At 45.5% G+C, this 21,693-nt stretch overlaps 1 protein-coding gene, 1 long non-coding RNA gene and 4 pseudogenes across 6 annotated transcripts in view; 2 read left to right on the top strand and 4 right to left on the bottom strand.

Moving 5' to 3' along the window:
* LOC308416014 overlaps positions 1-21,693 on the bottom strand; it is a 59,488-nt gene that overhangs the window by 19,403 nt on the left and 18,392 nt on the right. The gene's annotated exons all lie outside the window — the stretch shown is intronic.
* LOC308415720 (evolutionarily conserved signaling intermediate in Toll pathway, mitochondrial-like) lies at positions 2,152-3,432 on the top strand (annotated as a pseudogene). The gene has a single exon. The product of its transcript is annotated as an evolutionarily conserved signaling intermediate in Toll pathway, mitochondrial-like (transcript).
* LOC308415730 (large ribosomal subunit protein uL13-like) lies at positions 8,000-8,605 on the bottom strand (annotated as a pseudogene). Its single transcript has one exon. The product of its transcript is annotated as a large ribosomal subunit protein uL13-like (transcript).
* On the bottom strand, positions 10,280-11,274 carry LOC308415788 (small ribosomal subunit protein uS13-like; annotated as a pseudogene). Its single transcript has 2 exons — positions 11,229-11,274; positions 10,280-10,803 (listed from the first exon to the last, which is right to left on the bottom strand). The product of its transcript is annotated as a small ribosomal subunit protein uS13-like (transcript).
* LOC308415616 (structure-specific endonuclease subunit SLX1-like) lies at positions 11,652-12,470 on the top strand. The gene is given in 3 exon segments (XM_080910668.1): positions 11,652-12,058; positions 12,060-12,206; positions 12,321-12,470. Coding segments are annotated over 3 exon segments (528 nt in total). The 5' UTR covers positions 11,652-11,690; the 3' UTR covers positions 12,334-12,470.
* Positions 19,328-19,876, bottom strand: LOC308415787 (ferritin light chain 1-like; annotated as a pseudogene). Its single transcript has one exon. The product of its transcript is annotated as a ferritin light chain 1-like (transcript).

Below are 21,693 nucleotides of genomic sequence, written 5' to 3'. Positions count from 1 at the left end.
CCTAAGAGTGGGAGTAGGGGTGTCTCTGACTCCTTTACCTGTTTCTAGGACCCTTTTCCTCCTACATGGTTGCCTGGTCCAGCGTTAATATAAGGGTTTGTGACTAGTCTTATCCTAACTTATTATGCATTGTTTGGTTGAGATCCCCGGGAGGCATAGTCTTTTTTGAAGGGAAAGGGAGGAGGACTGGATCTGGGGGGAAAGAGGAGAAGATGTGGGGAGGACTCTGTTAGGAGAGGGGGAAGGGTAAACTGTGATCTGCATGTACTATATGAGAGAAGAACAAATAAAATAAAAAAAGAAAAGGAAATTTTAAAAGAGGAAAAAACCAAAACAAACAAAAAAGAATGTAACTACTCATAGTAAAGCAAACGACACCCTTTATTTACCCTAGTAATAAAGACCAGGACAGACCCCCGCCCCACTGGGTGTGCTTTCCTGTTGGACTTGGCAGAACTGTGGACCCTTCAGCAGAAGTAAAATGTTTTGCTTTGCTGATACTTTGGATTGTATGGCCATTTTCTTGCATGCTGAGAGCTGATTGTGGATGTAGTTTGTCATTCTCTGGTGATAACTGTTGCTGAGACCCTTCCCCACACCTGTCTTCACTTGAGAAATGTCTACTTAGCCCCTTCACTAAATTTTTAATTAAGTTGCTTGCTTTGTTCTGTTTCAGAGTTAGTTATCCAACTTCCTAAATATTCTAGATATTAACTCCTTAGCAAATATGTTCTGGCAAAATTTTCTACCAATTTGGAGTCTGATTTTGAATTTGTTAGCCGTGCAAATGCAAGACAACTCCAGTCCCTCCAATGCACAAACCCTAATCCCTATCAAGGAGAAATACTGACATTTTTCCCCCTAGGAGTTTGAAGAGTTCAAGATCTTAGCCAGGCCTAGTTGCATAGCCTGTAGCCCCAGCTCCTCCTGAGACCAAGGCAGGAGGCTTTCCTGGGCTACAGAACCAGATGAAGGACACCTAGGAAACATAGTAAGAAGGTGCCTTACATTTTTTTTTAACTTTTATTGGATATTTTTATTTACATTTCAAATGTTATCCTCTTTCCCAGTTTCCCCTCCAGAAGCCCCCTATTCAATCCCCATTCCCCCTGCCTCTATGAGAGTGCTCCCCCTTCCATCCACTCCCTCCTCACTACCCCTACAATGGGGATATGAGGCTTCACAAGACTAAGGACTTCTCCTACTATTGATGACCGACAAGGCCATCCTCTGCTACATATGCAGCTGGAGCCATGGGTCTCTCCATGTGTGTTCGTTGGTTGGTGGTTTAGTCTCTGGGAGATCTGGCGGAAGGGGTCTGGTTGGTCGATATTGTTGTTCTTCCTATGGGGTTGCAACCTCCTTCAGCTCCTTCAGTCCTTTCTCTAACTCCTCCATTGGGAGACCCTGTTCTCAGTCAGGCCAGGTATGTTTACACATGCCTTTAACCCCTGCACTCCTAAACAGGAACAGGCAGATTTCTACGTCTCTGAGTTCCAGGTACCTAGGGAGTTCATAGAAAACCCTTGTCTCAAACAAACAAATAAAAAAAATGTAATTCATTGGTAAAATGTTTGTTTAAGATGTGTAAAGCCCTGGGTTTCATGATCAGCACAACAAAGACTGCGGGTTGTACATTCAGTATTTTGAGTTTGCTTGTCTATATGTTTACAAAGCTCCTAATAGCAGGACCTTACACGTATAGGCAAATGCTAAACCGTAGAATCACAGCCCCTGCCCTGTTTTGCTTTTCTGAGTATATGTGGGCTAGGGTGACCCCAAACTCGTGGTAATTCTTCTGCCTAATCTCTGGACCTAGATTTACTGGCAGAAGCTACCGTGCCTGGCTGTACATTTTGGAATATGAGAGATACATCCTGTGCCCTGTTACTTGTGCTCCCCTTCTGGGGGACATATCCCCCCAGTTTGCTTTCCATCCCAAGAGTACATAAAACATTCTATTCATATATTGCTCACAGCAGGGATCTAAAGCTAGTCAGGACACTGTTCAACATTGTTCTGAGATCTAGTCTGTATACCCAAGGAAAGTGTGGTTAGGTATTTGGTGTGTGAAGGGAGGGACGGTTTATAAAAGAATCTTTGGGCCGGCTGGGGTGTGTGTCTGGCCCGTGTGATTGAATCTACAGAGACATGAGCTGGGTACAGTTCAACTCGCTGGCCCAAGGCCTCTCTAGGGGCTGGGGAGGCATCTGCAGGACTGCCCTCTCAGGAACTCCCTTTGCTCAGGTGCCCACTGTAGTGCAGTTACACACAAGGATGAAGTGCGGTTGGTTCCTCGACCCACAGAGCCCTAAAGGAAACCCATTAAGGTTCCAGCAGTGCACGAAGACTGTTCAGGTCATCAGGAAACGGAGAGCAGGACAAGGCAAGCTTCCTGAATGCAGTACGCGGCTTTGGGGCACACAACGTGCGCAAGCACAGCCATGTGGCCTTCATCTACCAAGCGCTTCGCAAGATGCCAGAGTTTGGCATGGAGCGGGACTTGTCAGTATACAACCTGCTGCTGGATGTTTTCCCCAAGGAGGTCTTCCAGCCCCGCAACGTTATCCAGAGCATTTTTGTTCACTGCCCACCGCAGCAGGAGTGTGGAGTTGCCGTCCTGGAGGAGATGGAACTACACAGAGTCATGCCCAACACAGAGGCGGAGTTCCTGCTAATTCAGATATTTAAGCACAAAAGTTACCCCATGCTCAAGTTCCTGCGGTTGAAGCTGTGGTTTACCTGCTTCAAGAATATCAATCCCTATCCAGTGCCCCCGAGATCTTCCCCAGGACCCTTTGGACCTGGCCAGACTAGGCCTGCAACACATGGAGCCTGACCTCAGTGCTAAAGTCACTGTCCACTAGATGTTTTTGCCCAGTGACTTGACAGGCACGGAAGATCCCACACAGCCTCACATTTTAGGAATCCAGAGTCCAGACCAGCAAGCTGCCCTGGCCCGCCACAACCCATCCAGGCCTATTTTTGTTGAGGGACCCTTCCCTCTCTGGCTTTGTAATACGTGTGCCTATCATCACATTCTAAGAGCTGACCTGCCACCCCCTGAGGAAGAGAATGTAGACGAGATCCCAGAAGAATGGAACCAGTACTACCCGATGAAGCTGGACCCAATCAAGGAGTGACTGGGACAACTATAAATTTGATGTGGATGAAGTGACAGAAGGCCCCATCTTCGCCATGTGCACGGCTGGTGCCCATGATCAGGCAACATTGGTCAAACGGATGCAAGGCTTGCAGGAGACCAACCCAACCCTGGCACAGATCCCAGTGCTATTCTGTCTGGACAAGCCCACAGGAGAGCTCTTGACAACCTCAAGGTTGGAGGAACCGTCCCCTCCTCACAGTCCTCCCAAGGGTTCTGAGGAAGATGATGAGGCCATTCAGGCCCAGCAGCAACAAGGTCAAAGTTGAGTCCAAGCAAGCATAAGGAGAAAAGACTGGACTGGTATGAAATAATATGGAGGGAAAAAAAATCAAAACCTCAAAAAAAAAAAAAAAAAATCTTTGGGAAAAAGATACATGGTCCAGTCACTAACAGAGAGATCTGGGGAAGGTATCTCTATTCCTTTCTTTCTTTACCTGTAAAATGAGATAATATTTACCTAAGGTATTTTCTTAATTAATTAGTAAGTGATGATGGAGGGCCCAGCCCATTATGGGTGGTTCCATCCCTGGAATGGTGGTCCTGATTTCTAAAAGCAAGCTGAGCAAGTCATGAAGAACAATCCAGTAAGCCGCTGCATCAGCTTTGACCTCTAGGTTTCCGCCCTGTTTGAGTTTCTGTCCTGACTTTGATGATGGACAGCAAAGTAAAAGCAAATAAACCCTTTGCTCTCCAAGTTGCTTTGGTCATGACGTTTCATCATAGCAATAGTAACCCTGGGTTAGATAGAAATAAACAGGACTATTTCATCTGTTTATACAAAAAGCACAGCTCTCATCTGAAAAGGAATAAGAGCTAGCTTATTTTGGAGCTCTTTTGAGTAACCACGGCCAGGAAAACAAATTTCAGTTACATGAAATTCCATGTTCTTCTATGGAAGCAGTTTCACGAATGTTTATAGCTTTACGGGGCAGAGAAAGTTAAGAATCACGGCAAGTTTAAAATACATTGGTGGACACACCAGTAAGACGGGCAAAACAAGATGGAGGGTAATAATCAGAGGCCCAGGATGCTGTCTGGTAGCATTCTTAGCCACTGAATTGGCAGAAGCTAGTGTCCTGCTGAGGTAATACAAGGGCTTGGCAAAAAGCTAAAAGTAGCCCAAGACAAAGTAATTAACCTCTAAACCAGCAAAATTCCAATCTCCCCACAGGACTGAAATTCCAATTCACCCATTAGTCTCTGCAGACACAGACACTCTTTCCAGACGTTATTTTCGTTTTCATAGCAAGACACAGCTTCTTCTCAGAAATTTTTGTTCACAGATGATATGAATACAGACATGTAAACACATACATGTAAACACCCACTAAACAGAACTGGTTTGTCTCATCGATAAACAACATTGTGCCTGAAAATGCCAGCGCATCTCCTCCCTGGGTAGTAACAACAGCTTCTGCCAGCAGGCTCACACTCAGAGAGTGCTTATGGGCATTTATATTTACCTGTAAATGTCACAGGTCACAGATATTTTACGGTTTTGACTATAGAAAAGGAGCCACTGGCATCCTGACAGGAAAAAGGTGCAGTGGGGAAGGAAGTTGGGTCTTTCAGCACACGCTTGAACTGCTCTGGGATTACAAACTGAGCCAGGGGCAGTGTGGTGTTTACACCCACTCTGGCAGCTGACTCAGCATGAGGCTGTGGATGGACACAAAGGCTGCTGGATGCACAGATTTCAGCGTGTCCCTCAGCACAGGAACAACACTGCTTCACTGGGACCAACTGAGAAAGCAAAAAGCCTGTCTCCCAGCTTCTCCGAGAAGGAGGAGGAGGAGGAGGTTGTGCTCAGGCAGTATTCCTTTTGCTTTCCAAACGCCATTTCCAAATATCCTTTCATAAACAGATAGCCCAAGAAGACAGCGCTTTCTCTGGTGGCTTCTCCTTCCTGACATCAGGGTCCGGTTTAGCCGGTGCTGGCCTGCAAGCCCCAGGTAGGCCCGCTGTCCCTCATGTCCCTCATGTCCAGCGCCACATCCAGGTTTCTGGGGGATAACTGTTCCCCGTCACCTCCTGGCACAGGTCCTCGGATGCAGCATCTCCACCCAGCAGATAGACTCCTAGCCTCATAACCGAAGTGATTCATAATTTCGGTTCTAGCAATATTTGGTTTGGGGAACCCTGAGTCAGACTTCCCAAAGGTGTCCTTAGTACCTGAAAAGAAATATGTAGATGAGGCTTCCCCCTCTGTGATGGTGACAGAGTTGGAGCAGGCATGGTGAAGCCTTTTGTCACATCCCTGCCCAGGAAGAAAAGATGGGTCTGGCCTGGGTGGGGGAGGGGCGGGCCTTCCGCGTGTGCAATGAGGCCTTTTACTATTGCTGCCTAAGTGCAGGAGCACAATCCAGGTAGATGAGTCAGGCCTGAGGGGACCCTCTGAGGAGACCCTGCAGCCACCAGCAGAGGCCAGAGCAGCAGCTGCAGCTGCAGCTGTCAGCTCCCCAGGCAGGCTGACTGCACCATTCAGCAGAGCAGCTTCCCTGTCTCTCTTAAAGGGGAAGCCTCCACACAGAGGAGAGCTACAGAGCAAAGCTTTCAGCACCCTATCAGAGAGAGGCACTGTCACTAGGGAAGGAAGGAGCAGGAGCAAGAGCAAGGCACAGGCAGCCCCGGTACACAAGGGCGTGTACAGCTGGGGCTTTCCAAAGCCCAGGGATGCAAAGTAGAAAGAGCACCTGAGACTTCCCTGAAGTGCCCAGAGCTAGAGCTCAGCAGAGTGAGATGACTGTAATCCGGGCCCTGGGGGGGTGGGGAGGTGTGCTGATGTAAGATGAGCTCCAGCCCAACCTCAGCCTGGGGTGGGGTGTGCTGACAGTCAGGGTGTGAGGGCCTGTCTCCAACCAAACCAAACTGGCACAGGCCATCAGTGCTCTTGCTTCTGAGGAGGCAGAGAGGCACACAAGCTAAACCCTGAGAGAAGCTGCTCCCTGGACTGCAGGGCGTCCCCAGATACTCACAGAGGGAAGTTCTGCATTCTGTGTAGCACAGCTGAGACACATGGTAAAGCTCCCCTCTTGGTGATGAAAACTATGATCATCTGATATAACTTTAATTTTTCTTCCAAAGTTATTTTTAGTGCTGGTTCAAATGCTTCAACCTCCCTTGTAGCCTACCATTCACCCGAGCTAGTGGGAAAGAAAGGGCACAGGGAAGTGGACCTGTTTAAACAGGTTCTCTGGAGCAACTCCCTTTTGTGTTGTCTGGAAATAGGCAGTTTAATTTACAGGTTGGCAGTGGCAGCTGGACTGATCCACTTTCAAACACTTCACAGATAGAGTCGGGATAGCAAATAGGACTGGGCAGCAATGGACCTACGGAGCAGAGGCAGCCAGGCCTCAGCATTGGCACAAGTCAGCAGGAGGGACGCCAAAAGAAGTTCCCGCCTGTGCATCTCTCAGGGAAGAAGATCATTGACAACAAGAGACACACAAGCATTGCACAGCTGGCTCTATTAGCAGGCCAAGCACGGCCCCATCACTGTCCATTAGGTCCTGCTTATAGCCTCCAAACATCATGTGTCCTCCATGGGTGTAGCCTCAGCACATGCATCTGTCTCAGCTGACATCACTCTGCCAATCAGCCCAAGTCCATGGAAGCAGCAAAAACTAGAGCACACCATCTGAGTTTTTTTTTTTTTTTTTTTTTTTTTTTTTTTTTTTTTTTGATGTGTTTCTTTCTATGGAGTACTGACAAATGCAGCTCAACTACGCAATGTAAGACTGACCAATAAGTGAGTGTTATTGGCAAAGACTCCTTCATCACGTGTCTTCTCCCGTGTTTGCTTTAGCAGAACATCCTTTCTCCTGTGTCTGCTTCAGCTGGATATTCCTTTGAATGTTTACCCCAGCAAAACAGCATCCAACCAACTTTCCCAAGAAACCTTAAGTTCCTACTTCAACCTGGTTTATGCCAGGTCTGTTCAGCCTGAGAGAGATGTACCCCACACCTTAGCAACCCTCCGCAGACCCTGGAAGGAGCTTAGAAGGATGGTTAAATCAGCTTCTCTGACAACTAGAGGCCAACCTAGTATACGGTCCCAGACCCTGTGTGGAGAATATCTACAAGCTGGGATTCAGTATTATCTGAGTTCAAGTTGTAACTCTGGGTGAATGAAGGTTTGCCCTCACTGAATTCCATCTGATTTAGCAACAAGAAGGTAAAGGGACAAATTGGAGACAGAAGAGAGTAGCAAGAAATGCTGTTAATGTAGTGACAAATCTTGGTCCGTATGGAAATTCCATGTGGAGATTTTGAGTGTAGCTTTTTAGAAATGCCTACATGTTCTTTTTAATGGAAAGGTGGAATTTTTTTGGTAAAAACCAGTACTTAAGTATATATTAAGAAATTAGAAATGAAACAGTAAAGAAACGAGGGCTAGATCTGTAGCTCAGTGCAGAAGGCCCTGGATGCCACCTTTCTTTGCAGTGTGGAAGCACACACAGACATACAGACACACACACACACACACACACCAGCCCGAATGCATGCAGGAAGGAACAGGTATTTTGAAGCATGAGTTGACTTTTGGTGAACTTCTGGTTTCTGAAGAAGGAAAGCATCCCATTCGTTGTAGCCAGGGCCCAGTACCTATTTGCTCTAAAATATTCTGTCTAGGTGTTTATAGCAAAAGGAAGTAAAAATCAAACTTAAATGTTCAGCAATTATACTTAAACTTAATTCAGTGAGTATTTTTTAAAATCTCCTACTAACAGTAGTTAATATGGCTAGAATGAGTGGCCCAGAAATTAATGCTCATGTGTGTGGTCAGGTGATTTTTTTTTTTTTTTTTTGAGGCACAAACAGTCTTCATTGGGTTCACACCAGTAGTCCATTGGTCTTGAGGACCTCTGTAAACTTGCAGATTTTTTCCACATTCTTTTCTGCCTGTTTCTGTAGCCTCGGAGCTGCTTCTTCCGATAGTGAATTTTGGCCTTTTCCTTTCTTTTCTCCTCCAGAGTTGCTATCACTGCCTGGTACTTCCACCCGACCTGGTGAGCCAGACGACCCAGGTAAGCTAACTTTCTGGTAGGCTTCAGTCGCACAACCTTGACAGCAGCAAGGACCACCATCTGCTTTTTCTTGTCATAGGGTTGAGGGATCCGATCCAACACCTTGAGGCGTTCCAGGGCAGCCTGGCCTCCCTTGGTCTTGTGGGGCAGCCTGCCTCCCACAGTTCGCCAAAAAGTTTGGCTCGGAGCTCGGAAGTGGTAGGGACCTCGAGAGGAGTTGGTGTTCATCCGCTTTCGGAGAAAAGCTAGAATACTTTAACTTGTTTCTGTAGAAATATTCAGAAATGTCGATGCCCTCACAGTGTACAACCACCACCTTCCGGCCCAGCAGTACCTGCTTGGCCACAATGGCCGCCAGGCAGCCCAGAAGATTGCCCGGGCCATAAAGTATTAGAACCTGTCCCTCCGCCATCTTCGGCAGCCGCCTGGAAAAGAAAGCCAGGTGATTTTTTTTTTTTTTTTTTTTTTTTTTTTTTTTTAACTAGAGTACCAAGACAACTTAACTTTGGGAAAAGAGTAATCTTTTCAAAACAAAGGGTTTGGGCACAGCTGCGCATGTTTATACAAAAACATGATATAAAAAAATGATCCAAAAGATCAGGGAGATGGCTTGGTAGATAAGTGCTTGCCATACAGAAACAAGGATCTGAACTCAGACCCCAGCATCCACATAAGCCTATGCTGGCACACGTATGTAGTAACATTGTTGAAGATGCAGAGTCAAGTGGATTCCAGAGTCACTGCCAATCAGTGTCACTGAACCTATGAGATTCAACATTAAAGTGCATGGAATGTCACTGAGGAAGATATCTGATACCAATGTCTATCAACTAGTCTAATCTCTATGTGCACATGTGCAGATAGGAACACACATACCCTGACATCACAAACACATACACTCAAATAGAAGGAACCAGGAATACATCAAAGACCAAATAGACCAGTTAAAACTATAAGTGCTAACAACTAACAAATATATTAGACTTGGCAGTGACTTTTTAAAAAAGTTCCAAAAAAGCAAAGGAATGGGAATTTCGGGTCCTCGTTACTACAGCACGGATTACATTAAGCTCTGTTCCTAAAAGCAAAACCACACTTTTTCAAACAACCGTGTGTGGTGGTGCGTGCACACCTATAATCCCAGCACTCTGGACACAGGCAGATGGATTGCTTACCAATTCTAGGCAGGGTTACGTTCCAGACTGTCTCAAAACAAAACAGCAACACAAAATAATGAAAATGCCCTGGCAATGGTGGCCTTTAATTCCAGTACTCAGGAAACAGAGTTAGAGGGTAGCTTGGTGTACAAAGCAAGTTCCAGGATAGCCAGAGCCACACAGCGAAACTCTATCTCTAAAAAGAAAAAAAAACTAACAAAAAAATCATGAACATGGAACCTATAGTTAAAAAGTATTTGATAGCCCTGTTACTGATGATTAATAGCAAAAATATATAAATGGCTACATAACAATGAAAAGAGCTCTGAAAAGAGAGGAGACCCAAGAAACAGTTGTGGTGGCACACACCTGTAATCCTAGAGCAAGTCCAAGGCTAGTCTAGAACATGTCACAAGCACCAGGCTACATTGAGCTGCAAAGCAAAATACTGTCTCAAAAAAAGGGGGGGGAGGGAAAGGGGACATATACGTGTGGTCTTCAAATAGCAATCAGGTTTCCGTACTGTACCAATATATCATTCTTCAAAATAAATAAACTTACGAGTTTCAAAACAGGAATTTCATACTCCCTGGCAAAAATAATTATTTATAAGTACAATTTACCAAAGGAGCATATATTTGGTGCTTAATTGGAAATCATTATTCCTTTTCTATTTTTTTTACACTTGATCTTAGCCAAAAGGCCAAGCAACGATTATTTATTTATTTATTTATTTATTTATTTACTTATTTATTTAATGTATATGAGCACACTGTAGCTGTCTTCACACACACCAGAAGAGGACATCAGATCTCATTACAGATGGTTGTGAGCCACCATGTGGTTGCTGGGAATTGAACTCAGGACTTCTGGAAGAGCAGTCAATGCTCTTAACTTCTGAGCCATCTCTCCAGCCCCCGATAATTTTTTCATAGGTACATAAACTTTTTATCAACAGCAAAGGCCCTGAGACATTTCTTCTTGGATACACCCACAGCACGGCCCCTGCGGCCATACTGCGGTCTTGGTGTGCTGACTGCAGACACGAAGGCCCCAGAAATGGCGCAGCCCACTATGAGCTCGAGTTTTCTTCAGGCGCTCCAGGTCCTCACGCAGCTTGTTGTCTGACCGCTGGCCGGAACCTGGCTGTATTCCCCTCCTCCACATCCTTCTGTCTGTTCAGGAACCAGTCTGGGATCTTGTCCGGTCGTGGGTTCTCCATGATGGTGATCACACGCTCCACCTCACCCTCCGTGCGTTCTCCAGCCCTCTCGGTGAGGTCAGAGTCTGCTTTCCTCAGCACCACATGAGCACAGCTCCGCCCCAACCCTTAATGGCAGTGATGGCGAAGGCTATTTTCCACCGCTCATCGATGTTGGTGTTGAGTACACGAAGATGTGCTGGAACTTCTCAGGGTTCACTAGAGACGAATAAGCAGCGGCGTGTAGGCCTCCTGAGGAAGAGGTTTTGTTGGCTATTTAAAGATATACTTACTTTCTACGTGCATTGGGTGCATTGGTGTTTTGCCTGCCTGAATGTATGTCTGTGTGAAGGTGTAAGATCCCTTGCACAGTTGTTTAAGAGGCCATATGAGTGCTGGGAATTGAGCCCCAGTCCTCCAGAAGAGCTGCCAATGCTCTTATCCACGGATTCATCTCTCCAGCCCAGAAATCATTACTTCCAATGCCATCATCACATGAGATCCAGGATCCAGTTCAGTGCCACGTGCATAAATGAAGGCAGACAGAATCTTAGGCTGAAAAGGGATTTTAGTGAAGTTTTTTTTTTTTAAGTTTTATTTATTCTCTCATACCATATATCCGGACCACAGCTTTCCCTCCCTCCAGTCCTTCCTGTTCTCTCCCAATATCCTCCTACTGTGAAGCATGAAATCTCTGAAAAGGTTGGCGAAGGCCTTGTACATCGCAACTTGTGATTGACTTAGACAACAATTTTCTAAGACGCCCTATAGACCTTCCTCATTGGGCCCACACACTGCCTCACCTACTCCGTGCCCGGCTTCTTCTCCTTTACCTAGTGGCTTGTGTTTTGGCCTCCTTGCTCCTCTCTGCCCTTTCTGGTCTTAGGGCTTGAACAGTACCCCCTGCTGTTGCCTCTCTGTTCTGTTCTGCTCCTCAAAGCACTTCAAGGTCTTCCCTTCAAGGTCTCATCGTGACTTAGTGGTCCCAGAGGGCAGCCTGGATGCTTCCAGAGTGGAGGGGGCAAAGGCCTTATCACCCCCACTCCAGGCCTCTCTTGTAATTGCCACTGCGTTCTCGACTGCCAGGCAGAGCAAAATCAGGTGGCGCCTGGCGGACCATCAGACCAGGACCCTGGGACATGGTGCTCATCGTACACGGTTTCCCATCTGCCGTGGACGTCCTTCGGTTTGAGTGGGCATGGCAGCACGCTCAAGCGTCACAATGTCTGACTCACGTGGATCCGCGCCTGCGCAGCGAGGCTGCCTTTGCCTTCCACCTGCGCGTGCTGGGGCTCATGCTTCACGGAGTTCCTCCGTGGGTGCGCCTCCCTCTCACACTGCGGTGGCTGCGATCTGACTTCTGCTATGAACTCTGTCCAGCGCCGCCACCACACATGCCCATTGCCTTTGGACCCCCACCACTCCAGCCCTTGGTCCCAAAACGACCCGCCACAAGTGAGGCTGACAGCGAACAACGACTGGACCTAGGTGCCAAGGCCAGTTGCACTCTGTGAGCATATGCTGCAGGATGACGAGCGTCCCTTGTGCTGTCCCCACCCTGGTTGTCCCCTAAGGGCCCATATCATCTGCTTGGCAGAGGAGTTCCTGCAGGAAGAGCCTGGGCAGCTTCTGCCCTTAGAGGGCAATTGCCCTAGGTGAGTCCAGGCCCTCTTCCCAGCCTGTGTAGGCCTAGGGAGAAGGTCCCCATGTGCCAGCCCTGGCTCGATGAATCCTCACTCTGGCATCTCCACCAACTGCACCTTTGGCAGCTGCAAGAAGTAACTACTTTGGGGAAACCTGGTTGGGCAGTGCCACATGGACACCGAGGAGGAAGAGAATTTGGAATTAGAGGAGAAACACTGGACAGATTTGTTGGAGACTTGATCCTTAGTGTTCCCAACATTCACCTCTGCACCTTTTCTGCCTCTCTCTTCAGTAACTGGCAACTTTTACTTGAGCACAATAAAAAGGCTGAGTTAAAACAAAACAAAACAACAACAACAAAATATTGACTTTTAAAATTCCTTAGAATTCCAAGAACTGTGAGGTTGAATGTTGCTCCTCATCTTGGCGATGAATAGTTGACTGTTTTCGCTTTCAAGTTGGTTGAGATTCTGCTGCCTGAGATAGCTTCAGTGGTCTTCCTTTTGGAAAAGAACATAGCAGAGGGCCAAAACCAGTCTTTGTGAAATTGCACAGTAAACCTACAAAGACTGCTTTTCTCTCTCTCTCTCTCTCTCTCTCTCTCTCTCTCTCTCTCTCTCTCTCTCTTTCTCTCTCTTTGTGTGTGTGTGTGTTGACATCAAATTTTGAAGTTATGTTATTCAGTTCTAAAAGGTAGGAATTACCATATTACAGGAAGAAAATGTCTCCAGTACGGTGAATGACTTAAACCATAAACCTTCAGTGTAGTAAGACTTCTTAACATACATATATACTTATACATATACATATATATGTATATGCAATTAAATATATATTAAATTACTTGTATATGTTACACACACACCATAGTTACTACCCATATGTTACTGGTGTAGTGACATCACACAAGATCCCCATAGAATGATTGCTGATACCTTGTGATGACAATAGTGCCACCTTTCTCTTTTAAGATTTATTTGTTTTATGTATACAAATACACTGAGTTGTCTTCAGACAGATCAGAAGAGGGCATCAGATCTTATTACAGATGGTTGTGAGCCACCATGTGGTTGCTGGGATTTGAACTCAGGACCTCTGGAAGATGCTCTTAACCACTGAGCCATCTCTCTAGCTGTGGTGCCACCTCCTGAAATAGCAAAGTTCCATTTAACTCAGGAGTTTCTCGTCTACTTTTTGTTTCTTCAGCAAGTCACTTTTACTGATAGAATTTTTGCTGTCTGTTTTTCTATTATTTTTGTCACTGGGATTAAAAAATAAGGCTATTTTAAGCTAACTTTAATGTAGAGACTTCAAATTTTAAAACTTCTTTTTTTGGCCAAAAATTTCACATCTTGATGCTTTCTAAACAGTATCCTTCAAGCTCTGTTTCATAGAAACCGTTTAAATTGTGTGTTGGCAATTTTAAACACTGGACAAAGAATGGTAATTGTAAAGAATATGAGAACTGGCTCTGCATGGAAGCACATGCCTATAATCTCGGTACTTGGGAAAAGAAAGGAGTTCAAAGTCTCCTTCAGTTACATGAGGGGGGCACTATGGGGAGATGCTGAGCACTTTAAGGGTGGGGGTGGGACTGGAGCATTAGGAGCGTGAGCTTAAAAGTGGACTGTGATACCCCTATTCTCTTCCTATGCCCATAAGTTGAATGACCCCTTCCATGCCCTGCTACCTCACCACTGTCTCAGATCAGCAGGAACAAGCAAGCAATGGACATACGGAAACGGTGCCAGATGACTGTCTCAGTTATTTGTTCCAGCAATAGAAAGGTAATTAACACCATAGTCTTGCATTTAACGTTGACACTACAATGAATGATTATAATTGCATGTGGTTGTAATTTCATTTTGATATAAATTGGTCTCTCTCGGGGATTAGGAATGGTAGAGACGTTTTCTACTTCTCTGTGTCTCCTTCCAGGTCTTCAGTGTTTTGCACAACACTGATGCCCACCTCCCTCTGGAGAGCTTACACGCACTTGTCTCACCGGAAGACCTCCATAGCTGGCATCCATTGCTGCCGATAGCCACGAAAAGGACCTCTTAGTTACAGCACGGCCCCACGGAGCAGTGGCATCCATGCCTGCCTAGTTGTTTGTGCTATTTGGGTTTTTGTTTTGTTTCCATTGTTTATGTCTATTTTCCCCTGTGCACTGGTTGAGCAGATGTGTGTGTTCTACACGGGGCTCTGCCCGGCCTGCAGGTGTTATCTTTTCTCTTAAATTTAATACAAACTGATTCTGTTACTTCGTGCATGTGCCTCTGTTCGTTTTTGTACTGCCCCTTTGGTGTTGTGCTGAACTGGCATGTTACAAAGAAATTCTCTGGGTAAAGGCTTTTGTAGACAGTGGCTATCTTGGTAAAACTAAAGTGGACCCAAGAGTCCCAAGAGTGTCTTCCACAGTCACAAACGCTGGAGCTCCATCAAGGCAGGGCTCCAGGGACACACCTCAAGTTCAACTTAAAGGGAAACAAATATTGAGGATATCATGGATGTGTATGCCCCTTGAGCCGAGAGGCACAATCTGTGCTCACATTCATTTTGGCTTACTGTCTGGCCTTCCCACTTGGCTAACACTATGTGGGAAGGCTTTCTCGGGTTTGTTGGTGTGTCTGTGTTGCTGTCTACTGATGTCTGCTGCATTGTCTTGGCTAAATCTTACTCAGTCCCCAGATAAATTGATGGGTCTGAAAAGGTCTAATTTCCTTCTAGGATCCAGTTTCCGGGGTTCCTATCTCAGTAAGAGTGAGCACGTGTACTATTGGTCAATTTGTAACGGAGCCACTGGTAGAGTTAAATTGAGTCCGTCCTCCAGGTTCTGTCTGTGCTGCAAAGGCTTGTTCTAGCGAGGCCCAGGGGAAAGGCTGAGCTCTGCTAAGGAGCGATCAGGTAGATAATGGGCTGGTGAAAGGACTAGATGACAAGAGGACTCACATCCTGAGCATTCACTAACTTGGTGAGGAGGTGAATAGGCTAGAATTTTCAGCCTGGCAAAACAGGGGAGCCACGTTCATTAGGGAGACAAGGATCCTCACTGGCCACTGTGGCAATGCCTTCCCTTCCCCCAACCCCCATTATCAAAAGATTTAATTCTTCCAATTAAAAGGTAGAAATTCCTCATCCTCGCTCCTGCCCCAGGGATCCTGAAGTTACAGGATGGAAACAGCTTGCGCAGTGCCCTGTGCTCTGCAGCGTGCTCAGAAAGTCTAGGGACCTTGTACAAGGATCCTGCCCTCTGTGCATTAGGGGATAGCTGACCTAAACCAGGTGAGACCCACTGGGTGCCCCTGGAGAAGGCAGAGGCTGCCTAGGATTGGATGCAGGGGGACCCACAGATGGAAGCCATCACACACTGGAGGAGACCCTGGAAACCCTAGGAAGTTGTTAGGTGGATGGCTCAAGACAGGAAATATTCTTTAAAGTTACCTAGATATAGAAACTACTCAAGATTTTGCCTCAAAAGGAAATACTTGTTCTTTTTTAATTCTGTGATTTTTGGGGGAAGGGTCACAAGGACACTTCTGCTTGTGGACACCAGATCCCTTCCTGTCCTGCTTTTCCTCTTAGGAACCTGGAAGATCAGGGAAAATCTGCAGTCCTTAGGCTAAAAGTAAGGAGTGGGGGATGGGGGACACACAAGGAACTCTACAAACCTAAAATACTAACAAAGGGAAAATTCCTGCTATTGTGGCCTCATGTCTATGGGGAAAAAAGAGTAAGTTCAAACTTTGATCACTGAGAAAACACCCCTTGTGGGGAGCACAGTGCCCCTCCAGATTACTTTAACAGTCTATAAGCAAACCATGAGAGGAGACAAATGGAAAGGTTAAATCATAGCTACACAGCCTTTTAATATTAGTACATGATATACTATGAGTCCATAAAATAGAAGTAAATTGTTAAAAAGTTACATACTTGGATTCAAAGTTGGATTGGGCGCTTTTCAATTTGAAGAACCAAATCAAGCAATGAACCCGAGATTTAAATCAGATCTGGCCAATGCTGAGGCTCACATGGCTTTAGTTTAGCAATACAAGCCCTACAACTCAAACTTCACCAATTGAATCAGCAACTGATGCACCACCACATAATAATAACCCATTTTCCAGGCCCTGACTATAGGCTAATGGTCTACTTTGTTTGTGAGATAAGGGATAAGGGTCTTATTACTGAGGCTCACTGATTAGTTGGTTTGGCTGGCTATCTGCTTTTTTTTTATGTGGTACTCGGTAAAGGGTAAAGGAGGCTAGGGGTGGTTGAGCCAAAATAAAAAAAAACTGTAGCTATGCCTTGCTCCTTTTTCCCAAGGGTGTTGGATCTGATACAATTTGCTAACTGAAGGGTTGGTCAGGACCAAAGAGGAAGAGAGATCTGCCTGCTTTTGCCTCCCTAGTGCTAGATTAATGGCTACCACTAGCCAGTTTGAACTGCTTGCTCTTTTTGTCGCGATCTTTCTTTTCTTTTTGGTTGTTCAAGACAGGGTTTCTTTTGGTATAACCTTGGCTATCACAGAACTCACTCTTTAGAGCAGGCTGGCTTTGGTCCACCTGCCTCTGCCTCGAAGTGCTGAGATTAAAGGAGTGTCCCACCATTTCCCAGCCTAAACTGCTTTTTCAATGGAAGTCATTTCTAGGCTTTATCAGACCTGAATGATGATATGAATTGACTATCTTTTTCTGACTCCATTTTGTGTCTTCTTTGATACCCTCCCCCAGTAGCCACATTCACTTTGGCAACACTTGGGGACAGTTTGTGACTCGGACCATGGTTCAGATGTATGATCCAATATAATAAATGCTTATGTAAGATAAAACATAGAAGTCAAATAGTTAAAGAAAATCTAAATCAAAACTAATTGTCATATTGTATCTGAAAAATACTAAGCTCTGCAAAAAGACAGATGTTGCAAGGTTATTCCAATCCCCTAACCCCCTTGAATACTAATGTGGCACCAAAAGACATTTTGGCGGTCTTAGCCTCTCTTGGTCTGGCCATTATTAAAAGACTCATATTCTTGATTGGCTTAACTAGGGCAGTTGTCGATAACACTCTGGCATAGATAATTTCAGATAAAGCTTAATCTTTTTGGTTTGGGAGGGAGTTTCATTGTTTGTTTGGTTGGTTGGTTCTTTTCAGACAGAGTTTCTTCTCTGTGTAGTCTTAGCTGTCCTGGGACTCAACCTGTAAACCAGGCTGGCCTGGAACTCAATAATCTGCCTGTATCTGCTTCCCAACTGCTGGGATTAAAGGTGTGCACGACCACTGCTCAGGCTACTCCCCTCCCCAGGGTGTCATATAGCTTGGGCTGGCCTCAAACTCATTATGTATCTGGAACTAGCTTTGAATTCCTGGGATTACACAGATGTACCACTTGTGAGAGTTTTGATCTTGTTTTAGGAAGGACTGTATACATTACACAGTACCATAACGCACAAGAAATTTTCTTTGAGGTAGTTTCTTTAGGGCTTACTTTGAGTAGACGATGAAATATAGACTTCTTAAAAGAAGCAAAGACAACCCAAATGATAGGGAACAGGAGGAATGGATAGGGGTAGTTAGGTTCTATAATGTAACGGCACATGGTATTTTAGATTATGGAAAGGAGTTGCACATATATGTTAATGGATTAACTTATATTCACTGTTAACCATTTGTTCTGAGTTAACTCCCTTCTCTGAAGATACAGGCCCCTGGAGAAATGCAGATTGATTGTTACAGGGAAAACACCCTGTGTCCCCCAGACACAGTTTATAGCAATTCAAAGTCTTGATTCCAGCTGCTAGGACTGCTCTCAGGTATTCAGGGCATAAGTTTAGCCCTGAGCATTTCGAGAAAAAGCTTTTAAAACAAAACTCATCCTGGTATCATACTTGCGGCAGCTGCAGGGGGGAGGTCTGCACAAACAGGCAGTTCAACTGAAACTAAGGTAAGTTAGGACATCCTCATTCTTAGAATAGAGCTGGGTAGTTTCCACAGAATTTTCCATCAAGGAAAGCAAATTCTCGTTAAACATGGAATGGTCTCAGCAAGAACACAAGATGGAGGAAGCTCTGCAGTGTCTTCCCCTGTCATATGATACCAGAAAAAACTAACTAGGCTGAGTGTCCATGTGCCTGAGCAGAAGAAATCCAAAGAATGAAAGAGAAAATGCCGGGGGTGACAAGAAGACAAGCCCAGCCATCACAAGTCTCAGAAATGTGGTTGGCCACCTGCCCAGAGGCGCTCTGGGTTGACAGACTCCTTTCTTGCCCTTTACCCCACTTCTTCCTCTACAGTGTGCTCCAGTGAGAGGCCTAGGGGACCAGGGCTCTTTTTGGTTTGGTTTTTTGTTTCATTTTTTTGTTTTGTTTTGTTTTGAAGATCTTCTACTTCCTCAAGACTGCTGGCTCTTTAAGTAAAGCACATCTAAGATTCCATTCCTGCCTCTGCTCAGTGGCCTTCGTGGTGACAGCTAGCACAAACTCCAGTATTCTGGTCACATAAGCATGGGTGTTAGGAAAAAGATAAAGAGAGTGGAGGGAAAACATATTCTGTGGGGGTGTGGTGAGGTATGGGGGGAAGGGAAATGCCTCTGGTGGACCCATGTTGAGGCATCTCTTCCGCCTGAGGGACCAGACACACGGCATAGTATCACATGGCATAGTATAGGATAGAGTTTATTCAGGGAATGGGGAGGGGACTTTAGAGGGTAATAGGGGGAGAAAGAGAGAGAGAGAGGAGAAGTAGAGGCTGGACATGAGCACGTGGAGAGAGTGGGGGGAAGGGAACAGAGGGACAAAGAAATAAGAACAAGAGAAGAGAGAACAAGAAAGTGACGAGGGGGCAGGCAGCCCCCTTTATAGTGTCGGGTAACTGAGGGGCGGAGCATACCTGGCTATCCCCCCACCCCCAAAAAAATCATAATGTTGGAAATCAGTCATAATGTTGGAGACGATGTGGTTTGTTTTGTTTTGTTTTGTTTCAAAAAGTTTTATTTTTTTCTTGGTCCAAGACTTGGGAGAGGCTCCAGGGCGGTTACAAAGCGGCCTAGTGGCTTTAGAGGTTCTTTCGGGTGGAGGTCCTGAGGCTGCTGGTGCAGCAGAGGAGGGAGCCCCTTGGAAGGCACAGAGGCCTCCTAGTCCTGCTTGAGAGTGAGACCCTCAAAGAGATACTCGCCCAGAGATCCCTGGGGCATGCCAGTCTGCACTGGCTGTGGCCCTGCCAGCCAACAGGTTGGTCAGGTGGTTGCCCATCTTCTTGATGAGCTTCACCTCCTTATCCAGGAAGTGGCTTTCTAGAAAGTCACAGAGATGCGGGACTGGGCGGGCAGAACCCAGGACATGCAGATCCAAGAGGCCTGGTTCAGGTTCTTCTCCAGGGCCAAGGCAGCTTCCATGGCCTCCTGAGTTTTGCCCTTTTCATCTTTAGATGGCTTCTGCACATCCTGGAAGAGTGACTGGCCCCCACGATCGTTCTGCAACTTGAGAAGCCGCTCGGCGCACGCCTGCTTCTCCTCTGCCAATTTGCGGAAGTGGCCTACGCCCTCCTAAGCCACGTCATCCCGATCGATCGAAAAAGAAGCCCAGAGAGAGGTAGGGTAGGAGGCCCGCAGATGAAAGCTGAACAGGCGGTTCACGCCAGCTTCCACTTCGGTGGAATAATTATGACGAACCTGAGAGGTCATGGCTGATCCGGAATTCGGGGCAAACCATGGCTGGTCCTAGGAGCCAAAGGCAGCAAGGAGATAGTCCGGGAGGCTGCGACTGGAGACTTGTAAGGCAGCTGGAAGCTAAGAAAATGGGAGTCCCTGGGTCTGTTCCCTTCGAACACTGTTGAAGCAAGACACAGATCCACGGGACCTCAAAGGCGCTGCTTTGTTTCTTCTTTCTTTTGTAACCTCTCTGCTCCTACATATTAGACTTTTCTAGGGCACCTAGGGTCTCACTTTAGATTAGTTTTACATAAGGATGTGTTGTGGGTAGCTTGATTTAATATTCCAACCGATAAATGTTTCTGCATACTATATTGGCAATACAAATGGCCATTTCAGTTTGTTATCATTCATATGTTCAAAACTTCTTTTTGTTGTTGCTATTTCTCTAAGACAGAGTTTCATTTCCACAGCCCAGGCTGGCCTGGAATTTGCATTTTAGTCCAAGCAGGCCTTCTATTCATGGAAACCTGTGGTGCTCAGTGCAGGTATGAGCTATAACTCTCTCTCTCTCTCTCTCTCTCTCTCTCTCTCTCTCTCTCTCTCTCTGTGTGTGTGTGTGTGTGTGTGTGTTTGGTACACACTGGGGATTGAACTCAGGTTCTCAAGCTTGCCTGTCAAGTACTTTAACAGCTGTGCCATTCCTCCATTCCCTATCTCAGATACCCCCCAGACTCCCAGCCCCCCAGCCTGTGTGAAGCCTTGGCTGCCCTGAAATTCAGAGAAACCCCATCTCAGATTTAAAATGCCTTCCTCACTAATCCTAGTCACTTCTTGCTTTTAATTTAATTTAAAGATACACATCTCTTCCTTTCACTCAAACTTAGAAGCTACTGGGGGCTACAAATTACCCTAATTTAATATTTCTCTGTAGCAGGGAGTGGGGAGGCCTGAAAAATGGACAGATGTTGGAATAGCTGTTTAACACTACAATCAGCCACACATTCAGTTATTAAGTTCATAGTAGTGGAAAACTTATCACAGCATAACTTCAAAAATAACAGATCATATTCAATCTGGACAGATAGGAGAAAGTTTGAAATATCATAAAACCATAAGAACACGATTCAAAGAAAAGAAGTGAGCGTCATGCTGGGGAACTGATGCCTGATGCTGACGAATATTCAACCACACAATTAAGTATTTGAAGAGTGCAAGTGAGATGAAAAGGAAATGAAGTGTGCCTGGATTTTCATAACCCTGAAGAGTGGCAGAAGTCAGCAGGGGGTCTGTAGTTTCATAAGTAAGAAAGGACAATTGAGTTGTTTACTTCCTGAATATAGGGAGCTTAAGGACTTTTTTTTTTTTTTTTGCACAATGGATAGTTACTGAAGGCCACCTCACACCCATTAGTCGGGATGAGTTAGAATCTATCCATTTTCCTGACTATCGATAGAGACATTAGGAAACATCATTTTTTCGCATCCTTACCCTCTAAACAGGGTTAAAAGGAGATTTTACCTTACCTTTCACTAGTGACAAAGGCCTCACTACTGAAACTTAGCTCTGACCATGTCAGAAAACTTTCCTACAAGTCAACATGAGGTTTGTAAAACAGCAGTTGTTCAGAAGGCTAACTAGAAATCCTCACAACTAATACACATTTGGAAAGTCATTCTTTTTCTTTAAATAACGCAAAACTTTGAAAAAGTACATATTTTTATTACCTTATTAAAATTCATGATCATATTTTTTCACAAATGCAGTGCAAATATAAATTTTGTATAAGGAAATAATAGCATATTACAACCAGCAAAAAAAAAAAAACAATCTTTTTAACTCCACAGAAC

Source organism: Micromys minutus (genome assembly GCF_963924665.1).
Source record: "Micromys minutus genome assembly, chromosome: X".
In the NCBI taxonomy this organism is placed as follows: domain Eukaryota; kingdom Metazoa; phylum Chordata; class Mammalia; order Rodentia; family Muridae; genus Micromys; species Micromys minutus.
Note: the sequence above shows the minus strand (reverse complement) of the source record. Positions and strands in the feature narration are given on the sequence as shown.